At 43.0% G+C, this 20,239-nt stretch overlaps 1 protein-coding gene across 1 annotated transcript; it reads right to left on the bottom strand.

The window, feature by feature from the left end:
* Nucleotides 1-11,981: 11,981 nt before the first annotated feature.
* On the bottom strand, nt 11,982-20,232 carry NHLRC3 (NHL repeat containing 3). The gene is made up of 8 exons (XM_072134457.1): nt 20,109-20,232; nt 18,384-18,630; nt 15,068-15,220; nt 14,163-14,313; nt 13,865-14,065; nt 13,440-13,531; nt 12,928-13,040; nt 11,982-12,298 (listed from the first exon to the last, which is right to left on the bottom strand). The coding sequence occupies exons 2-8, from the start codon at nt 18,468-18,470 to the stop codon at nt 12,073-12,075; spliced, it is 1,023 nt and encodes a 340-aa protein (XP_071990558.1). The 5' UTR covers nt 18,471-18,630; nt 20,109-20,232; the 3' UTR covers nt 11,982-12,072.
* Between the last annotated feature and the right edge of the window lie 7 nt (nt 20,233-20,239).

The raw sequence follows: 20,239 nt of genomic DNA, 5'->3' as shown, positions 1-20,239 counted from the left end.
GAGTAGCCAGCGAATCATGGGCGGCAAATGCGTCTTTGACCTGAGAAGGCAGTCTCTTTTTAAATGTTTCTGACAGGGCCGCATCATTTCAAGAGAGCTCGGATGCGGGGGACTAAACTGAAGTCCCCCTGTTGTAGGTTTAGCAGCGCCGTTTCAGCTGAGCAAGCTTGTGCGGGTTTCTTCAACACGGACCGGAATTCAACCAAGAATGCAGTATGGGTGGCCGTGACAGGATCATCTTTGTCCCATAGAGGGGTAGCCCAGGCCAGGGGTTTCCTGGAGAGAAGACTGGCAATGAACGCTACCTTGGAGCGTTCAGAGACAGACTGAGAGGGCATCAGTTCAATTTGCAATGAGCACTGGGTAATAAAGTCTCTGCAGAGCTTGGGATACTTATCATTCTTGGAGAGTCTGAGCCTTGGTTCAGCTGCTGGCAGACAAACCAGTGTGAGTGGCGAGGTTGCAGGAACTGTCACAGGAGTAGTCTCTGGAACCTGACGCAGGTGCTTAGTAGCAAGCAACTGTTGCAGCATGGCGGGGACTTGGTCAAGCAATCTTTTGAGACTGCTGGGCGACAACGCTGGTAAGATCAGCCAGAATCGGAAGCGGCACATTGGCGAGGTCCATGGCTGGATCTTACTGTCAGGACTCGAGGTCAGTGAACCCCCTGGACCACCACGGGAGACGGTACTAGCGAACACCTGGGACCGGAGTCTAAGTGGCACCTGGTCTTCACCAGAGCCCGCCGCAAAGCGGGATGGACTTTCTGCGGCAGGGTACCTCCAAGTAGTTCCACAGGTGCGACCAGCCCGTGGTGGCAGCCTTGGTTGCGGTACAGAATCAGAGTCCAGACTCGTGGTCAGGTACAGGCCGGTTGTCCGGGCAGGCGGCAGAGATGCAGAGGTCAGAGTCCTGGTTCAACAGGAGATCAACACAGGAAAGGCACACAGAAGCAAGGGAATCACAAGCGAGCTTTCTCTAAGGCTGGTAGCTCAAAGATCCTGCACGGCCTAGTATGGATGGGAGGAGAGGTGAGTGTGGGACTGGGGAAGGGCGCTACGGAGATGGTTACAGGTGTGCCTGCGATCCGTGACATGGATCGCGGGGGCACCTGTGACACCCTGGAGGCGCGCCAGAGAGGATATTGTAAATGTGCACGTGTTTGTGTATCTAATTGTGTCTACAGGTATGTCCATCCGGTTAGGGGGTTATAGGGCATAACTGCTTGGCTGTTATCAAATCCTCTGTAGGCCTGTAATGGATAAAGTGTTATATATTACTATGACGTTTACATGATATTCTCACATTGTAGGCCAGGATAGATATACATACAAGTCAATTGGAACGTTTAAATACGGGCTACATACGCGCTGCATATGGTTGTGCACCGTAAGCTTCTGTATATACGTGCCGTATCTAGGGTGACCAGAATCAGGGGGTGGACCTTCCTGTCAGCATTTGCTTTGTCTAGTTGTCTAGTAGTGACTGTCGTGACTGTCTGCTGAGCAAAATGGCATTTCTGTCTATGGAGCGGCTACTCGCCATAGTTCAGGCAAATCCCATTTTGTGGGACAAGAGGGATGAAAGGTTTTCCGACCAGGCAAGGAAGGCACAAAAGTGGGAGGAGGTGATGGCTGAGTTGCTTTCCAAAGAGTGAAGTGATGTGGAGACAGCAAAGCAACGGAACACACTTGGTGAGCGAGATTGGTCCCCATGTCCCTATCAAGTTACCTAAAGCCATGGGTAGCACCCGCTTGCCAGTGACTTCTGTAGCATTGTGCATGATAGATGTGACCACTGCAGCATTGTGTCTTATATGTGTCACCCCTGCAGCATTGTGCATGATAGATGTGACCCCTGCAGCTTTATGCCTTATACGTGTCACCTCTGCAGCAATTGTGCCTGATAGATGTGACCCTCCATTTTTTTTCAAACAGTCAAAATCATCACCAAGCGTTGGACTTCAATATAAGCGGGAAAAAAGCATGATGGCAAACTATATACAAAGTATTTGCGTTTCATGGACTTTTTGCTGTTTGCTGTTTTGCTGGTGGGTCTATTCCTGGACCGACATCGGGGGAGTGTTGGAGGCCTGCTACCACCCAGCCCTCCTCAGTTTACTAGATTCTGCCACACTTTTGAAGGCCCATCACATAGCCAGGCATCAACGGGAGAATATCAAGAGTTTTTTTGAGTTGTAATTTTTTTTTATGTACAGTATATAGTTTTAAAATTTCTGTTCATTAAAAGTTTTAAAAAATTAAAAGTCTACTTAGTTTTTTTTGGAAATAATTATTTGAAAAGTACATGAAATCTACAACTTGCTTATACAGTACTTGGGTTTACCCCCGAATCCAAGTTCGGCCCAATACACACTATTGCAGTTTGTCGCAACCTTACCAGTCTATGCAGCCCGTGTCATTGAGCAATCAATCTGCAATGATACACGGCCTGCACACTTGTGTGTACATTGAAATAATCCCTTATTCTCCAACCCCACCCCCGACAAAGCAAGATACACAAATTTTTAAGATACATTTATCTAAAATTTTCACCAAATGATGAGGTCTTGGTTAACTCCTTTGACTCCTTTTTATTTTGTTGTGCAGAATCAGCAAATTAAAAAGGGGTCAAAGAAGTATTAAGCTCACAACCCGCGTCAAGGGGCCCCATCTCTTGCGAGCCCCTACACTAACTACCAAAACAAAAAAGGGGAAAAATAATAAAAAGCTAATCTAATAGTCCAGAGCCTCAATGTCCACTGATAGCATCCATCTGCCAGGGAACTGCACCCTCCGCAGAAACAAAGTAGGAGGCAAACTGCTCACAAAGTCCAGCCAGTCCAGTAGATCCAGGTAGACATCTTGGCTCCGGGAGGGCGAGCTGGTTGGAGCGAAGCTGTTCACCCATTCTGGAAGCCCTGAAGACCGCTGCATCCGCAAAACTTCCATAGGCCCCAATGTCTACAATTATAAACTTGTAGTCACTGTCAGCCAAAGCCAACAATACCATAGAAAAAGTATTGTTTATAATTAAAGAATAGGGACCCTGAGTGAGCCGGCTTCTTTACACGAACGTGTTTCCTATCCAGCGCCCGATGCAATTTGGCAACTGTTCTGATTCCTGGAAACCATCAGATATCCGGATCCAGTCTTCAGAAGTCGGAACAGGCATCACTGCAGCTCTCAGTCACTCCCATATCACTTTGCAGGTCGCTCTCACGATCATCAAAATGGTGGAAACACCCAGCAGGAACTCATAATGCAGCGAAGCCCAGTGGCAAGAAACCTAAAAAAGGTAATGGAAAAAATAATTATTTAAAGAAACATTATAACTTGAAATTATAAATCGTATGTACTCGCAAAAAGCCTACCACAGTGTCACGGTGAGCCATTCCTCAGGTGTTATGGACGGCCTCGTGTTGGTATCCTGTAACCGTGAGACCCGATCGCAGTTCCTCCAAAAGACGGTCAAACGAGGTGACAGTCATCCGAACATAGTTGTGAAACTTGTTTGGATGCTGCCGCAGGTCATCCTACAAGTTCCTGAAGTGACCCCTCCATGTGACAATGGGATTAACCCAAAACTGCCAAGTCCTCTTTGGCTCCTCCGCCTGCATTGCAGAACAAGTGCGGCGCCATACTATTCCGTCCCCTGTGAAAAGATAGGACATGTCCTGTCTTGCTCTGGAATATGGCGTAGTGCGCTCCTCTTCTCCCCGGCGCCGGCATCAATGTAAATTTAGCCTTAGGGTGGTGCCAGACATTGCCTTTTTGGTCCGTTTTTGGTCCGTTTAACGCATGCTTTTTCTGTCCATTTAAAAACGCATCCATTTTTGACCGATTTAATTAATAATCCCAGGCTGCTGGACATTTAATTAATAAGAGGAGGCTGCTGGGCATTTCAATAATGAGCGGAGGTTGCTGGACATTTAATTAATAAGAGGAGGCTGCTGGGAATTTCATTAATGAGAGGAGTCTGCTGGACATTTCATTAATAAGGGGAGGCTGCTGGACATTTAATTAATAAGAGGAGGCTGCTGGGCATTTCATTAATAAGAGGAGGCTGCTGGACCTTTGGTTAATGCGGGGAGGCTGCTGGGCATTTCAGTTATAAGGGGAGGCTGCTGGGCACTTCATTAATAAAGGGAGGCTGCTGGACATTTAATTAATAAGAGGAGGCTGCTGGGAATTTCATTAATGAGAGGAGACTGCTGGGCATTTCATTAATAAGGGGAGGCTGCTGGACATTTAATTAATAAGAGGAGGCTGCTGGGCATTTCAGTTATAAGGGGAGGCTGCTGGGCACTTCATTAATAAAGGGAGGCTGCTGGACATTTAATTAATAAGAGGAGGCTGCTGGGAATTTCATTAATGAGAGGAGACTGCTGAGCATTTCATTAATAAGAGGAGGCTGCTGGACCTTTAGTTAATGAGGGGAGGCTGCTGGGCATTTCAGTTATAAGGGGAGGCTGCTGGGCATTTCATTAATAAAGGGAGGCTGCTGGACATTTAATTAATAAGATGAGGCTGCTGGGCCTTTAATTAATGAGGGGAGGCTGCTGGGCATTTCATTAATAAGGGGAGGTTGCTGGGCATTTCATTAATAAGGGGAGGCTGCTGGACATTTAATTAACCCCTTCTGGACGCGCGCTGTACCGGTGCACGGAAAGGCTGATGCTGTCTCTTTTTAACCCATTCATTACAAGCACCCAAAGTCGAAAATGGCACTATTTTGCCATTTTGAAAAATATAAAAATATCAGTAAAAAGTGATCAAAAGGTTGCACAGTCCTAAAAATGATAGCAATAAAAACGCCATCAAAAGTCACAAAAAATCACACCACCCACAGCTCCGTACACCAAAGTATGAAAAAGTTATTGGTGCCAGAAGATGGCAAAATAAAAAAAATATATTTTTGTGCAGGAGGTTTTAATTTTTGTAAATGTATGAAAACATTATAAGACCTATACACATTTGGTATCCCCGTAATCGTACCAAAGAATAAAGTAGACATGTCATTTGGGGCACACAATGAAATCTGTAAAATCCAAGCCAACAAGAAAACAGCACAAATGTGTTTCTTTCACCATTTTCACTGCATTAGGATTTTTTTTCCCGCTTCCCAGTACACAGCATGGATTATTAAATACCGTTACTATGAAGTGCAAGTTAAGCTGTTACAGAGCTCTTCATGTGGAAAAATAAAAAAGTCATAGATTTTTTTAATGTGGTGAGTAAAAAATGGATGTGAAAAAACTAAAAGGGCCAGGTCGTTAAGGGGTTAATAAGAGGAGGCTGCTGGGCATTTCAATACTGATGAGAGGCTGCTGGAAGTTCATATATGGTATATGAGTATGGTGATATATTATATTCCGATTCTCAAGTGTAATGTGTGGGATGGGTAGCTGGAAGCAAGAGTTTAAGTATATGGGGCCCTAATGCAAAGTTTACTCCAGGGCCCACTGGTGTCTTGTTGCGCCACAGTTAGATATCATAGAACTGAAGATGGAGGCATCTGAAGTGACACTCCCCCTGCAGCCTCTAAACTTGACTCATCTCAGGCAAAATATGACACTTTTCACATAAATTTCAAAGAGATTTTATTATAGGAACGAGTAAGAATTCACATAAAAGAGGGAATTCTAGAAAGGATATTTCATACCCTACCTGATGGGGCTGCTAGTTTAATGAGGTACAATCTGGTGACAGAGCTCCTTTAAAAGTTAACCCTAAATATTTCAGTCTGTTTGTAGGTATTCAGTTAAAAAAACACTTTATTTAAGATGAAGTTGAACTTAATTTAATTAGTGAGATTCACAGCTCGGATTTGCATAAGGAAGAAGTGTAAGTGTCTGGGTAAGTATAGCAGAACACATCAGAGATGAGAATACAGCGCAGGCAGCTCGAGCTGTTATTCTAGGTGTAAATTGGGGTTTGGGTGTTACCGCCTCATATTGATTCTGCATGTTAACACAGCAAATGGAGAACAACACAGAAATCAGAGACAGCATTGATAAGATGAAGATCCCATATAGGAGACAGAATGGGGTGTAGAGACACTATTCACACGGATACCACAACAATCTGCTGGATGACCATATGTAACAATAGTGCAATAACTACATCTCTGTCCAGTGTCTTCTACCATGTATTCTCTATCTCTGTGGTATTGTTAGCAGGTGTCTCAAAATCATAATGAATCCTACAAAACGTATACAGGCAGTCCCCGGGTTATGTACAAGACGGGTTCCATTGGCTTGTACTTAAGTTGAATTTGTATGTAAGTCGAAACTGTATATTTTATAATTTTAGCCCCAGTGACAATTGGAGTTTCAAAATTTTTAGCTGTAATGGGACCAAGGATTATCAATAAAGCTTCATTACAGACACCTTACAACTGATATTTGCAGTCTGGGACTATAGTAACATCCAGAGAGCTTCACCAGAGGTCACAGTGGGCAGAGAGGTCCGTCTTTAACTAGGGGTCGTTGTAAGTCGGGTGTCCTTAAGTAGGGGAACGCTTGTATTGAATAATGAACATGATAGTCCTGGCATTGGATCAAAATATGACTCAATCACTTCACATCTGCCGGCCAGATAACATAGTATATACAATATAAAGCAAGGACTTCCGTCATCTGTATAGTGTGCAGACCGTGGAGTCGGACCGACATACAGCCCGATTTCAATGGAGGCTCAAACGGGTTGTCCAGCTTGTGCTCCTGCATATGATAGAAGCCACCCATTAACCCCTTAACGACTTGGCCTTTTTTAGTTTTTTCACTTCCATTTTTCACTCCCCACCTTTTTTATTTTTCCACATAAAGAGCTGTGTTATGGCTTATTTTCTGCGTAACAAATTGCACTTCGTAGTGACGGTATTTAATATTCCATGGCGCGTACTGGGAAGCGGAAAAAAAAATTCCAAATGCGGGCTTGGATTTTACAGCTTTCACTGTGTGCCCCAAATGACAGGTCTACTTTATTCTTTGGGTTGCTACGATCACAGGGATACCACATTTGTACAGGTTTTATAATGTTTTCATACATTTAAAAAAATTAAAACCTCCTGTACAAAATTTTTTTTTTTTTTATTTTGCTATCTTCTGGTGCTAATAACTTTTTCATACTTTGGTGTACGGAGCTGTGGGTGGTGTCATTTTTTGCGACTTTTGATGGCGTTTTTATTGCTATCATTTTTAGGACTGTGCGACCTTTTGATCACTTTTTATAAATTTTTTTATATTTTCCAAAATGGCAAAAAAATGTCATTTTTGACTTTGGACGCTATTTTCTGTTACGGGGTTAAACACAGTGAAAACCCGTTATTATATTTTGATAGATTGGACATTTTCGGACGCGGCGATACCTAATGTGTTTATGATTTTTACTGTTTATTAATATTAATATCAGTTCTAGGGAAAGGGGGGTGATTTGAATTTTTAGGTTTTTTTAATATAATTTTTTTTTTTTAACTTTTTTTTTACTTTTACTTTACCTATTTTTCAGACTCCCTAGGGTACTTTAACCCTAGTTTGTCTGATCGATCCTACCATATACTGCCATACTGCAGTATGGCTGATAGCACATTGTAATGAATGGGTTAAAACGAGACAGCTTCGGGCCTTTGTGAGACCCGATGCTGTCATGGCAACGGATCACCGCGGCGCCATCTTTTTGAAGCCTCCGGCAGCATTGCCGGCGGCGATCGCCGTGAAAGCACCCGCGATCGGTGCTAGCCGTACATCGAGAGGCTGGAGCTGCTAGCTGGGGTAGTTTTGAGCAAAAACCATGCAAAGCTTTCTAGGTAGTATTCAGGCTGCGTTCCTGCCCCACACTGGCCCTCTCTGCTGCCAGCCATGCCCCCTCCATGCCCAATGGTGTAAGATGGCATAATAATTGCATTTAATGGTGTTTTGCAAAGTATTGCGATAATGTCAGCGCTTCTACACCAAGCCCAGATAAATATATACCGTATAAGTGAATGTCAGAGATATCAGAGCTGTGTACTTGTAAAATTCTGTCACTCTCATAGTACAGAATGGAGCAGCAGGACTCATGCTCGTTCCGCTCCACTTAAGACTATTGCTAGGGGTCCCATTCTTGTGACTGGCAGGGGCCCCAGCAGTCAGTTATCCTCAGCCCTGTGACTAGAGAATAACTTGCTAGCTTGGCACAAGCCCTTTAAGTGCCCAACTGAGACCACATGTGATGTAGTTACATTATTTTTATATTTCTGATCCTTTATCAAAATGTATTATTTCTATGATGTTTAATGTGGGAGTCTTGACAAAATCCATTGCAGTACTGAGTATATGTTTTGCTTTTTATAAGAATGATAATATTTCATCTCATTTCTTATCGTCCTCTAGTGCGTCTTGTACTCACTTTTAACACACACAGTTAATATTATATATACACAAACCCTTAGGAGAATCATTTTCCCTTTTACTCTCTTATATCTTTGTGCTTGTTATTATTTTTCCATTGACCTCCGTGTAATAAATTTGTATACAGTAGGTCTGCTCCAACACTTTGGAACTTGCCAATATGATGAGCAAATATATACAGCCTCTATTTTCACAGAGCTGGTATTGACGTCCTCCAATAGATTGGCAACTATCATTGGAGGTAAAGCAGGTCCTACACAGTATTGACTCAGGGAGAGTAAAGGTTCAAGGGTGCAACTGGTGAAGGGGACAGTGTTAGAAGAACTCTCCAATCTGCCATTTTACCTCGTCAGTCAAGCCTCTGTAGCCTCATGGTCCAGTCCCTCTATAGTATAGGATAGTGGTAGTGAACCTATGGCACTCAGAGCCACTTCTGTGGGCACTCAGACCATCGTCCCAGGACCAAATCCACCTGCAGTTCCAGGCAACTCTGCTCTCAGGGCTATTTAAAGCAAAACTTCATTGGTTGTTTGGAACTGCAGGAAAAGTGAGAAAGTGAGAAGGTGTGGACATTATCTTTGGAGGTCATCCTGCTGGACCCACCATTATTATATGGAGAGAAGCAACAACGAGAGTCTGAATTTGCCCTCCTTCTTTCAACTGTATTGGTGGCCTCAGGGGGCAGATACGATTGAAAGATGTGGAAGAACAGGCAGCAATAAGTTACTGTTGGCACTTCATGGTTGAAGTTTGGGCACTCTGTCTCCTAAAGGTTCGCCATCACTGGTATAGGACAAACATGATGAGGTTCCAGCCAAGGATGTATTGAGACCGCTTTGATCAGGAGAGAACCTGCGCCCTCACTTATAGACAGTTTTTCACCAAGTGATTTTATTTCAGAACGATCAATGTATTGAATATTTCCATAACAAGTAATAAACAAGTAATCACTTAAATATAAAAGAAAATAATTATATACAGCAACATGAGCAACACAGAATAACCCTCTAACAAAGGGGTCCACAATGACAGATTGTGATGGTCTACTTCTATGGCCACTTTCATGCGGTCAGTATTTGATCAGTATTTTGCATCAGAATGTCCAGGCCAAAATAAGAAAAAACAGAAGTGGGGTTCAAAGCATGGAAGAGATGCAGATATTTCCATTATACCTTTTCTCTGTGCACGTTCCTATTCTGATTTCAAATATTAATGTAAAATACTGTTCAAATGAGGGCTAAGACGCCAATCGACCATGAGAATGAGGATTCACTTTCCCACTGATCACATGAGATTTTTCATCATTAACTTCAACAATGTATTTCTTCTACCTCATCTACTTGTTACTGGACCGCCATATCAATGAGTGGTCAAAGACCCTCATTCTGCTTATATATGAGGATAATTACAGCCCCCATGCATGCAATATGGCACTCCTCTTCCCCCGACATAAAAAATACATACAGAAATACAGTCCGCACGGTGCAGCATCATATATACACATACATTGGGTACAGAAAGTATTTACATTTTCCACGCTTTGTTTCATTGCAGCTAATTGCAAAGATCCGAAAAGTTTCTTTTGCTCTTTAATGTATACATTAAAAAACAGAAATGTAGATGTTTTTGCTAATTTATTAAACAAGAATAACTGAAACATCACATGGTCATAAGTATATAGCTCCTTTCCTGTGACACTCATATTTAATTCATTTCCATGTGCATTTCCTTCTGATCCTCCTTGAGATGGTTGTACTCCTTCATTGGAGTCCAGCTGTGTTTAATTAAACTTATTCGACCTGATAAAAAAGGCACACACCTATCTATATAAGACCTCACAGCTCTCAGTGCATGTCAGAGCAGATGAGAATCATGAGATGTAAGGTACTGCCCAAGGAGCAGAATTGCGGCAAGCCACAGATCTTGCCGAGGTTGCAAAAGAATTTTTGCAGCAATGAAGGTTCCTAAGAGCACAGTGGCCTCCATAATCATTAATAAGGGATTCTCGTCTGGGCACTCACATTCAGTTTCATTAATCTGCCAAATATATATATATATATATATATATATATATATATATATATATATATATATATATATATATATATACACACACACACACACACACACACACACACACACACACACTTCTTCAACTAGATGTTATAAAAAAAAAAAAATTACCTACATTTTCTCATAAATGTAGTCATATGGGCTCTTAGAACTAAGACTGTGTCCTTGGATACGGCCACCTTTGCTGGAGGGATTGCACAAAGGAACAAAAGGTTTTTGTATATGAAATGTCCGGGAGTTACTGTATGTCCCACAGCTGTCCTGTGGTAATGATCGCTGAAGCCAGGTGGTCAGGCAGGACTCAATAGCGCATGTCTGGTCACTTCTGCCAAAATGTGGGGTGGTCGTATCCAAGGAATCCATCTTGTTTCTAAGGGACAACAAGACTACAGATGGGCATACCCATTTAAATGGAAGAAGTTTGGGATGACCACAACTCTTCCTCGACCTGACAGTCCAGCCAGGGGGAGAAGAGCCTTCGTGAGAGAGGTAAAGAAGAAACCCAAGATCATGCTATGTGGGTGTTCTTCAGCTGCAGGGACAGGATAAAAAGTTGCAATTGAAGGAAAGATGAATGTGGCCAAGTACAGAGATAGCCTGGATGAAAACCTCTTCTAAAGCTCTGGACCTCCGACTGGGAAGGTTCACCTTCCAACAGGACAATGACCCTAAGCACACAGCTAACGTAACAGAGCAGTGACTTCAGACTATGTGACCATTCCTGACCGGCCCAACCAGAGCCCGGACCTAAACCCAATTAAGCATTTCTGGAGAGACTTAAAAATGGCTTCCACCAACGTTCACCATCCAACCTGAGGGCACTGCAGAGGATCTGCAAGGAAGAGGCAGAGAATCTCCAAATCCAGGTGTGAGAAACTTGTTGCATCAATAAGACTCCTGGTTGTACTAGCTCAAAGCTGCTTCTACTCAATACTGAGCAAAGGGGCTGAATAGTTACAACCATGTGATATTTCAGTTCTGTACCCACTGTATATTCATAAAGAAGGATACATAGTTCCATATTTAAAACTTGGCTTCATCAAATATGAGGGGATTTAAGAACTTTCCAGCTGTTTAGCAAATTCTGATATGGCTAATATATCTTCAGGACTGCTTATGAGTATCAGAATAGTGGGGGACCCCCCCACCGATCAGCTCCTAAATCTATACTGGTCACAGGACTTGAAGACTCCATCTACTGTATAGCACCTTTGTTAGGGGAGCTAGAGTGCCGCCCCGTCACATATCCAGAAGATACGTCATCAGTATCCAAAATGAATCCCTGCCTGAAAAGCCCATCTAAAGGGATTTTCACTAACAGTTCATGAGAAAACCAAGGACTTTCCCCTCAATATGAGGGGAAATAGTAACATAACACAGTACACAACACAATTACATTTACATACATTACAATTATTAAGATTTCACATCACAAATAAGGGAAGTAGAAGGAACTACAATAAATGGCACCAGAAATTATAGGTTCTTATGAAGCCACCCCCACCATCGGTATTGGTATAAGGATAGGTTCACATTGCAGTTTTTGTGGTGTGAAACTAGCCAAACTCTGCCTTATTTTTTGTTTAATTCATAAACTCTTTTTTTTTTTAACAGGGCACATACTTATGAACTTGTTCTGCACCCAGTTCTGCAACATATATAGAACCAGTTCTTACATTGATATCTACAAGATGTGGACGGACCCCGTCAGCCATTTGGATGGTACTGACAACATTGCAGTCTCCAATCCCCCCGACTGGAGGTACAGCCAGGAACAGCATTCTGCTTATATTCAGCTGGACCACAACTAGATACTTCTTGTCAGCTGTAAACCTAAGGGTGGAAATAATGATACATTTAGTAAACTTAGTAAACATTGGAGAATTAAAGTAGAAAATAGTGACACGTGGCTTCTGTGGAACAGGCTAAGGCTAGATGATGTCAGTGGACTGTAATAATCTAGCCATAAGGTCTTACAAATATAATTCTCAAAATGACTCAATACATGGGTAATGTATCATCTGGCCACTAACATGGCACATAACTTGCAGTCTGTTTCTAGTACATACACAAGGATAGCATGGAGAAACCGTAGGCACCACCTAGTCACAGGCAAACAGCAATATCAAAGTCCGGCACAAAACAAGTCCCGCTGCGGGGTGCACGTCCAAATTTGGCACAGGTAGGCAATCCAGAAAAACGGACCACAAGGATAGCTTCCAATGAATAATGGCATTCTCCACACGGAATGAACGCGCCTGAATGGGGGCCATTGATACAGGTCATGGTCTCACTGTAATACCGAGCCGTACTACAGCGGTGCCCACTTTGCTTTCTATGGAGAAGGGAGGGGTGAGGAGTGCTCACCCTTTCTCTCTCCTGCACCCGGGTAACAGCGAGCACACGTCCGTCTGCAAGGGGCCTAAATCTGGTAAGTTACTATTGTTACGTTATACCCATACCTGACTGAGTAAGGTCCATCTTCTAAGAAGCAGGTGTCCCAGGATCCAATATATTCTCCAAGGAAGGTATCAAACACCTGGATCCTTTTGTTTCCCCGATCTGCCACCCAAACCTTTAAGTAAACAGACAAATCTTTGGTGGTAGAGGTAGGTACACAGAGAAATACATACTATTCATCACAGGAAAGGACAAAAATGAACACTAATAAAACAACAGTGTATTATCTGGCATAAAAATAGATTTTTCCTAATGTGTATAAGGAACTTGAAGACTAGAACTGTTAATGAACCACAAATACTGGGGAAATATCGATATCAAATTGGTGGAGGTCCGATCCAAAAAATGCTTACAATCTCCATCTACTTACTGTGGTTTATGTATTGCAGCTTCTGCTTCACTATGCAGAACTATCCCTATATGCATCAGACAGGCTGTATATCACTACATTTGGTCTCGCAGTCTCAAAGTAGAAAATTAAAACTATATTATATGATGTAACTGAAACACTTACCCGGCCCATATCATCCACTGCTACACTGTGAGGTATGAAGAACTGACAAGGCTTTGTTCCATTACCTCCCAGGATCCATTGCAAGCTAAAATCTACAAGAAAAATGACAGCAATGTAAGAGGGAGTTCTTCTACAGTCATGTGGACAGATGTTATCTTCATGTAACAACCCCTGTAAAATATCTGGGTCCCTTCTGTATATCTGTAAACCATATATCAAGGCTCCACCAGCCATCATGTGGTGGGGGAGCCTAGAAAAGCAGATTGTTCTTCATATCAAGATTCAAGTCAATCCAATACAAAAGTTTGTATGCAGATCCAGTAGATAATAGCTGGAAGCCAGATCCTCAAACCCCCAATGACTGTCCCGTCTGCTTTGGATATGAGGATGGGTCATCCCCTTTAAAGGAAAAACTAAAGATGTACCATCAGTCAGCTTGAGGAGTCTGTTGTTCATCCCTCCATCTCCATCCACAATATAGACTTCATCTTCCCCTTTAATGAAAATGTCTGCCGGCTGATCAAACTGGAGAGGACTTAGACGAGAGCCGGCTATCCCTGGTGTCCCCAAAGTTTTAAGCAGCGATCCAGATGGTGAGTATTGTTTTACTGTGTGTCCATAAGGTCCTGCAGGGGGAAATGACAGAATAAGATAACATAAGATACTACATTGTAAGGTCAGTCCTGCAGATGGTACACAATGTATAATTTGCTCTGCACTTACCTTGCCCCACGTCTGTTATCCAGATAGATTTTATATCCTCATCAATCACAGCAAATATCCCATGCGGCATGTCCAGCGTGTTTGTTTTCCAGGCGGTTTTGAAGTATCCGTCCTCTGTGAACACCAGCACCTTGGACACATTATCCCCTCTCTAAAGCAACACAAATGCAATGAGATGATTTGTGCTATAACAGAATATTAGCCTCTGCCAGGATTTGGAACGATTCATAAAAGATTCTATTGACCGAATTTTCTTGATAAATCAGTTTCCATATTTTAAGCAGCGCCACACATTTATACAGGTCATGTGTGGTATTGCATATTTGTGTGTGTGTTAGTAGCAGCAACAGGACTATGAAAAATGCATTTATATTCCTGCATTGTAGCCTTCCAAGTGAATCCTCACACTGCTGTGATCTTAGCTCTCGGAATGAACTGCTCCACAGCTCCTGGGTCCCCAAATAGGCTCACTTGACCCACCAACCCACTTTCAGGACTTCCTGCAATGTCCCATGTCCTGAGGACATCTGGCAGGTCAGGGGTAATGCACTCAGTAGTGTATGACAAAGACATCCGCATGTGCATACAAGAATAAGCGGAGAGCCCCATGACCATGGATAGCACAGGAAGTCCCAAAAGCAGCTGCCAGTGGGTCATGGGACCATCTCCTCCAGACAGAAGGGGTAAGTTTATCAGGGTTAGTACCATATTTATGACCTTATTAGGGGATTTTACTTACCCTGTTAAACCCTTGTGGCCAACCCCTTTAATCAGCTCAAAAAATCTAACACTGCCTGAAGGTCTGCATGTTCAGAACTTCTGATATATTCCCTTTAAATAAAGGAAAGGACATATGGCAGACAGATTCAATAAAAATGCAATAAAAAATAGAACATAAGGAATACCTGAGCTACGTAAACCAGTGAGTTCAGGTGGTCCACGGCGACATCGTAGGGCACACCTTTAATACTTGCAGGGTTTCTGGGCCAGCCAGCATCCAGCTTGTAGAGCTGTGGAGACGCTGGACTGAGAAAATCTAAGATCGATTTCACCCGGACCTAAAAACAAGAATACTGGAATAGTCATAAAGTTTTACAACCAAGTACTATATGTAATGGATAGTTGATCCCCAATAATAGAAAAGTATTTTCCATCTCTACTGTCAGATGGGTGGAGCCAGGCCGTCTGATCCAGCCCAGGCCGTCTGGCATAGATCGCCTTATTATCATTTTCAGAAAGATCATCAACATTACATATCATGCCATAACCAACGGGTTTTGAACGCAATTGCCATTTTAATCATTGCAAATATGCCATGATTAAGAATGTCAGTTGTGTTTGAAAAGGGTCAGCAGACGCACTTTAGTCAGACTTTTCGACGTTTTAGGGTTTTGCGCGGCTGTGACAGGTATTTAACAGGGGATTGTGTTGCATGTAATTGGATTGTGGTGCTGCTGCTACGGCTTTTATGCGACAGAAATTGGGGGCGGGCCACCGGACGATCGCACGGATTCGGACTGAACGCTGGATTTAACTTTCAAATTGTGACACAAGTTCAAGCACGTACACCGGGAAGAAGAAGGCCAACTCCATCGGACCTGAGCGGGGAAGCGACACATGCAGGATATCAGGCGCACAATGTTAGTGAATCGCGGCACAGTGCATGATTGTCGGACAATGCACTTTCTGTGGACTCTTTGGACGGGTAAGTAAATGTGCCCCTTTGATTGTAGTAATCATCCCTCTTTCTAAAAGAAACTTTAAAAATTATTCTATTGAGCCTGAAAGGTTGTTACCCTGTCCCCCAAACACTTCCCTCTTCATCTGCCTGATACAATCTCACTTCAGCAAAGGAAATTTCAGAACAAAGTGGGTGGGAGGAGGTGTAACAGCCTGTGAAGCTACAGTACAGAAAGGCTCTGGTAATACCTTTAGGAACTTTTTTGCTAATTAGCATAATTGTAAAAGCAGATTTTAGAAGACCATGGATAACAAATAAGATTACCACAGTCACAGTGCCTGGATCTATGAGTAAGAGCCCATGGTTTATCATAATCAATTTTGAGTGTAAATTTCCTTTAAAATATAGACATATATATCTTCTAAAAAGTGCTTTTCCAGATTTTGGATCCCTACTTACCCAAATATTAACTACGGTATATATTTTTGCCCTGTTCTTTAAAAGATTACTTGGTTGTTCTACAACTTTCTACAATGTGTCCTCCCATGTCCTCACAGATTTTCAAGAGAACCTCTTAGATGGTATTTCCACTCTATAATGGCCCGGCATAAGCAGCTTAACCTTCACTAAGCTTTCTGTTGCCGAAAAGTCCACCTATATGCTTTTACTACCTTAGATTAGCATATGCAAATTTACCTAAACTAGTAATGGGGGCGGCTTCATCCAGACATGTAGTTATAGTGCCAACTCACACAAGATTTGGAGGGCAGTTTTGGGGAAGCGTCAGACTGGCATCAGAGAACAGATCATAGAACCGTACTAGCATAAGCAAATCTAAGGTTAAAAAAAGGTTATTAGTTGATTTTCAGTAGCAGTAAGCAAAGGGAGGGGAACCATAGCAAAGCAATACTTAACGCTTAGCATGCAGAACCAGTGTATGTATCAGTGTATAATTATTATAACGTTAAATGATACTTACCTCACTATGTTACAGAAAGTAACCTGTAACATGTCCTGTCTTGTCTAGAGGCAATATCACAGCATCTCTATCAAGGTGTATATTACTTGTGAAACAATATATGTAAGCGGTTGGTACGTGATATATAATGTGATGAGTCCCTCCTTCCCTGCTGTTATGAAGATTATAGTTCATTGCTGCTGTTTAGTAGGAAAATAGGGACTGCGTGTATCATATATACAAGGTCAGCCAGCGAAACAGGACACTGCATGGTGATTTATAGACTACCAACGGCAGTGTGTTTCAGTCCTTATACTGAACCCTGAGGATGAAGTATAACCTTAATTTTTAAAAGGGGTTTTCCAGTCACAAGTTATCTCAGTGATGGGACCCTCATGGATCACAAGAACAGGGGTCTATTACATCCCTGCTGCACTCCAAAAGAATGAAGGGATATAGGGATGAAGGGATGAAGGTTGGCTACGTAGAGAAAAAGGGCGGTGGGAGCTACGCGAACTACATAGCTACTCCGAGTCGGCAGCGTAGTGTGGCGCATGCGCAGACCAATGCAGGGACCTTGCGACTGGCACCGCTTCTTCTGTGCATGTCCGTGCGTACAGTACGAGACATGCTGACCGCGCAGGCGCGAGAATGCCTGACGTTCAGCGAGAATTCAGAACAGCGGGCGGGAGCTGGGTAGGTGACGTGTGCAGGGGGCAAGCCAGGGGCCGAAAGAATAAAGGAGAAGGTAAGGGGCGGGAGTATACTTTTGAAAATCTCACACAAGGAGGAGCGGTTTCCCAAGGTTAGGGGGAAACTACTCTTCAGCTCCGGCCCGGGGGGCGACTAGACTAGTCGCACAGTACATGTAATTCAAAGGTAATATAAATGGTGAATCTTTTGTTCTGTAAAAACGATTTTTCATACAAAAAAATGTTTAGCAGTGTATGTGCAATGCTCTATGGGGACGGGGGTGGGGTTGCTAAAAATGGGTCTCCTGGTGAAAGGTTCGCTTTAAGTTGGTGCTGTCTGTAGCACATGTATTTTCAGAAGTTATCTTATTTACATAAATGGTTTTTGGAGGAATTTATCATAGTCTCAGCATTTTAGCCACAGTGAAAGGGATAATAATGTGGAGCACTTCTGTATATGTTGGCATAGTAGTGATGGGTGTGCTATATACTCGATAAACCAGCTCTGCATGACAAGATCCATGCTATTGCTCAATAGGAATAAAACTCTTCCTAATATTGCCTTGATAATGAAAAATAAGCAGCTAGAACATATCGGTGTGATTAACACTTGATCCATTCTTCCTCAACTGCCATGATGGGAAACTCAGGAAATCTCCATCCATGGTCCCCTAATGGATCAATTATCCATTACATTGTCACCTAAGGTGAATAGCATTTTTTAGGGGTGTATAATTGAGGTGCCTACTGTTATAGGTGTGACACCCTGTAAATTATGATGTTTGGCAGAATTAGTAGAGGGTACGTATTAGAAGGATGTGCCATCCTCATTCCAGCATGTGCGCTCCCAATAAACCGCTTCCATGTGCGATGAGATGTGAGTAACTTACCTTATGTTTCCCATCACTGTGTAGCAGCACATACAGGGCCAGGCTGACCAGGGCGGCAGATATGCAGATACTGGATTTTAACTTCATGGTGCTTCTGTCTTGTGACTAATCTGTCACAGCACTGTCACTTCTTCACCAGAGTATCCGGGTAAGCACATCTGGCATCACACCAACTCCTCCGCCCATGAATGAAACCAGCACGAAAATAATATAGACGGTTTCAAACCAAGAGATTTCTTCTATGAATCTACAGAAGAGATATAAGTACAACCAACATTGCAATTTTTGTGCAGAGTTCTGTTTTCAGAAGATTCATATACTTCCTGCTAAATTTATCACACTATGATAGGATTAGGCCAGTTAAAGGAAATCTACCATCAAAATAAAGCATGATAAACCAGGGACACTTACTCATAGATCTAGACACTATATATATTTGTTATTCATGGCCTCCTTCCATCTAAAATCAACTTTTAAAATTATGCTAACGTGCTTGAAGGGCTCTTGGGAGGCATTGGCAGAGTTTCTCCATGCTGTAGCACTCTCACTGCTGTAATCTTAGGCAGCAAAGAAAAGAGGGAGGGGAAGAAGTCTTCCTACACAGTGTAACAGTCTGTGAAGCTACAACGTGGAGGAGCTTTGGTAACGTGCCCAAGAGACTGTCATGGTCATTAGCATACTCATAAATGATGATTTTAGAAAGGAAGGAGGCCATGGATAACAAATATTAAAAAAATTACAATGGTGCCTGGATCTATGAGTGTTCATGCAGGGGCGTAACTACAGCGGTAGCAGCCATAGCAGCTTCTATGGGGCCTGCAGTGTCAGAGGGCCCCAGCATCTGACCTGACACACTAAAGAATGGAGGATGTGCATATTTTCTGGGGGGCAGGGGCCCCATTCAGTACTCTGCTATGGGGCCCTGCCTCTCCTAGATACGCCCCTGTGTTCATGGTTTATCATGCTTTACTCTGATGGTAGATTTTCTATCTACAGTGATCGGTGGGGTCCTCAAGGATGGTAGATAGAGACAACAGGGGTCATTGGTAAAGAGAATGGAGTGGCAGGATGACTGATCTACGGAACTGATGGAGTACAGTATTTGGCCACCTCGGTTCTCGTGATCTGTGGTGATCCCATCACTGCGACCCCCACCTATCACTCTGGAAAAGAGCTAACTTGTCATTGGCCAACCCCTTTAAGGGCTATGGGAGCAATTCTGCATACGACAAGTGATGGGAAATCAAGCAACTTTGGATTACAGGTGCAGTTGTGTTGCAGATCACAATGTAAACACACTGGGAAAACGCATAAGCTTTTTCACCAAAACATATGCATTATTTTGGTATGAGAAGGCAGCTTATGTTACTACATACCAAGTACATGCGTTTTATGGTTTGCTTACAATGCAAGGGTGCATCATGTGAATGGAGCCATACAGATCTCTGCCCTGCACAATGTTCATATCCATTGAAAAGAACAAGAATGTTAAGAGCATATGCTGCATTATAGTCATACAGTATTCTGTATACATTACTGCATGATGCTAAAACAACACAAGCCACTGTATAGCCCCGGCCCTATACATGACAGCCAGGCCCGCTATAGAGCAGCCGCTGCCCCTGTCAGTCAGAGGTTTCCTGTATTAGTGACTACATCTTCTGTCCTGTATATTATTCGTTACATTGTGTCAGTCAGTAAACCTGCACTATCTGCAGTACTTACACAGCTGTCCAGGCCCGCACGGGTTAATGAGCGCCCGCTCCCTGCAGGTCATGTGATTGCGGGTCCGTTTACGTCATTACTTCGCGACTGCATTGCGCCACTCATGGGGCTCATAGAGGGTTTCAGTGACA

This window comes from Engystomops pustulosus, chromosome 2 (genome assembly GCF_040894005.1).
Source record: "Engystomops pustulosus chromosome 2, aEngPut4.maternal, whole genome shotgun sequence".
Classification (NCBI taxonomy): Eukaryota; Metazoa; Chordata; class Amphibia; order Anura; family Leptodactylidae; genus Engystomops; species Engystomops pustulosus.
Note: the sequence above shows the minus strand (reverse complement) of the source record. Positions and strands in the feature narration are given on the sequence as shown.

What these genes read in the sequence shown, in the direction of transcription:
- NHLRC3 (XM_072134457.1), bottom strand. Translation starts at nt 18,470, where the DNA reads ATGAAGTTAAAATCCAGTATCTGCATATCTGCCGCCCTGGTCAGCCTG. An exon ending in ACAGTGATGGGAAACATAAG is followed by an intron (nt 15,221 to 18,383) that starts GTAAGTTACTCA and finishes TCTTGTTTTTAG; the next exon opens with GTCCGGGTGAAATCGATCTT. An exon ending in GATGGACCTTACTCAGTCAG is followed by an intron (nt 12,299 to 12,927) that starts GTATGGGTATAA and finishes TTCCACCCTTAG; the next exon opens with GTTTACAGCTGACAAGAAGT.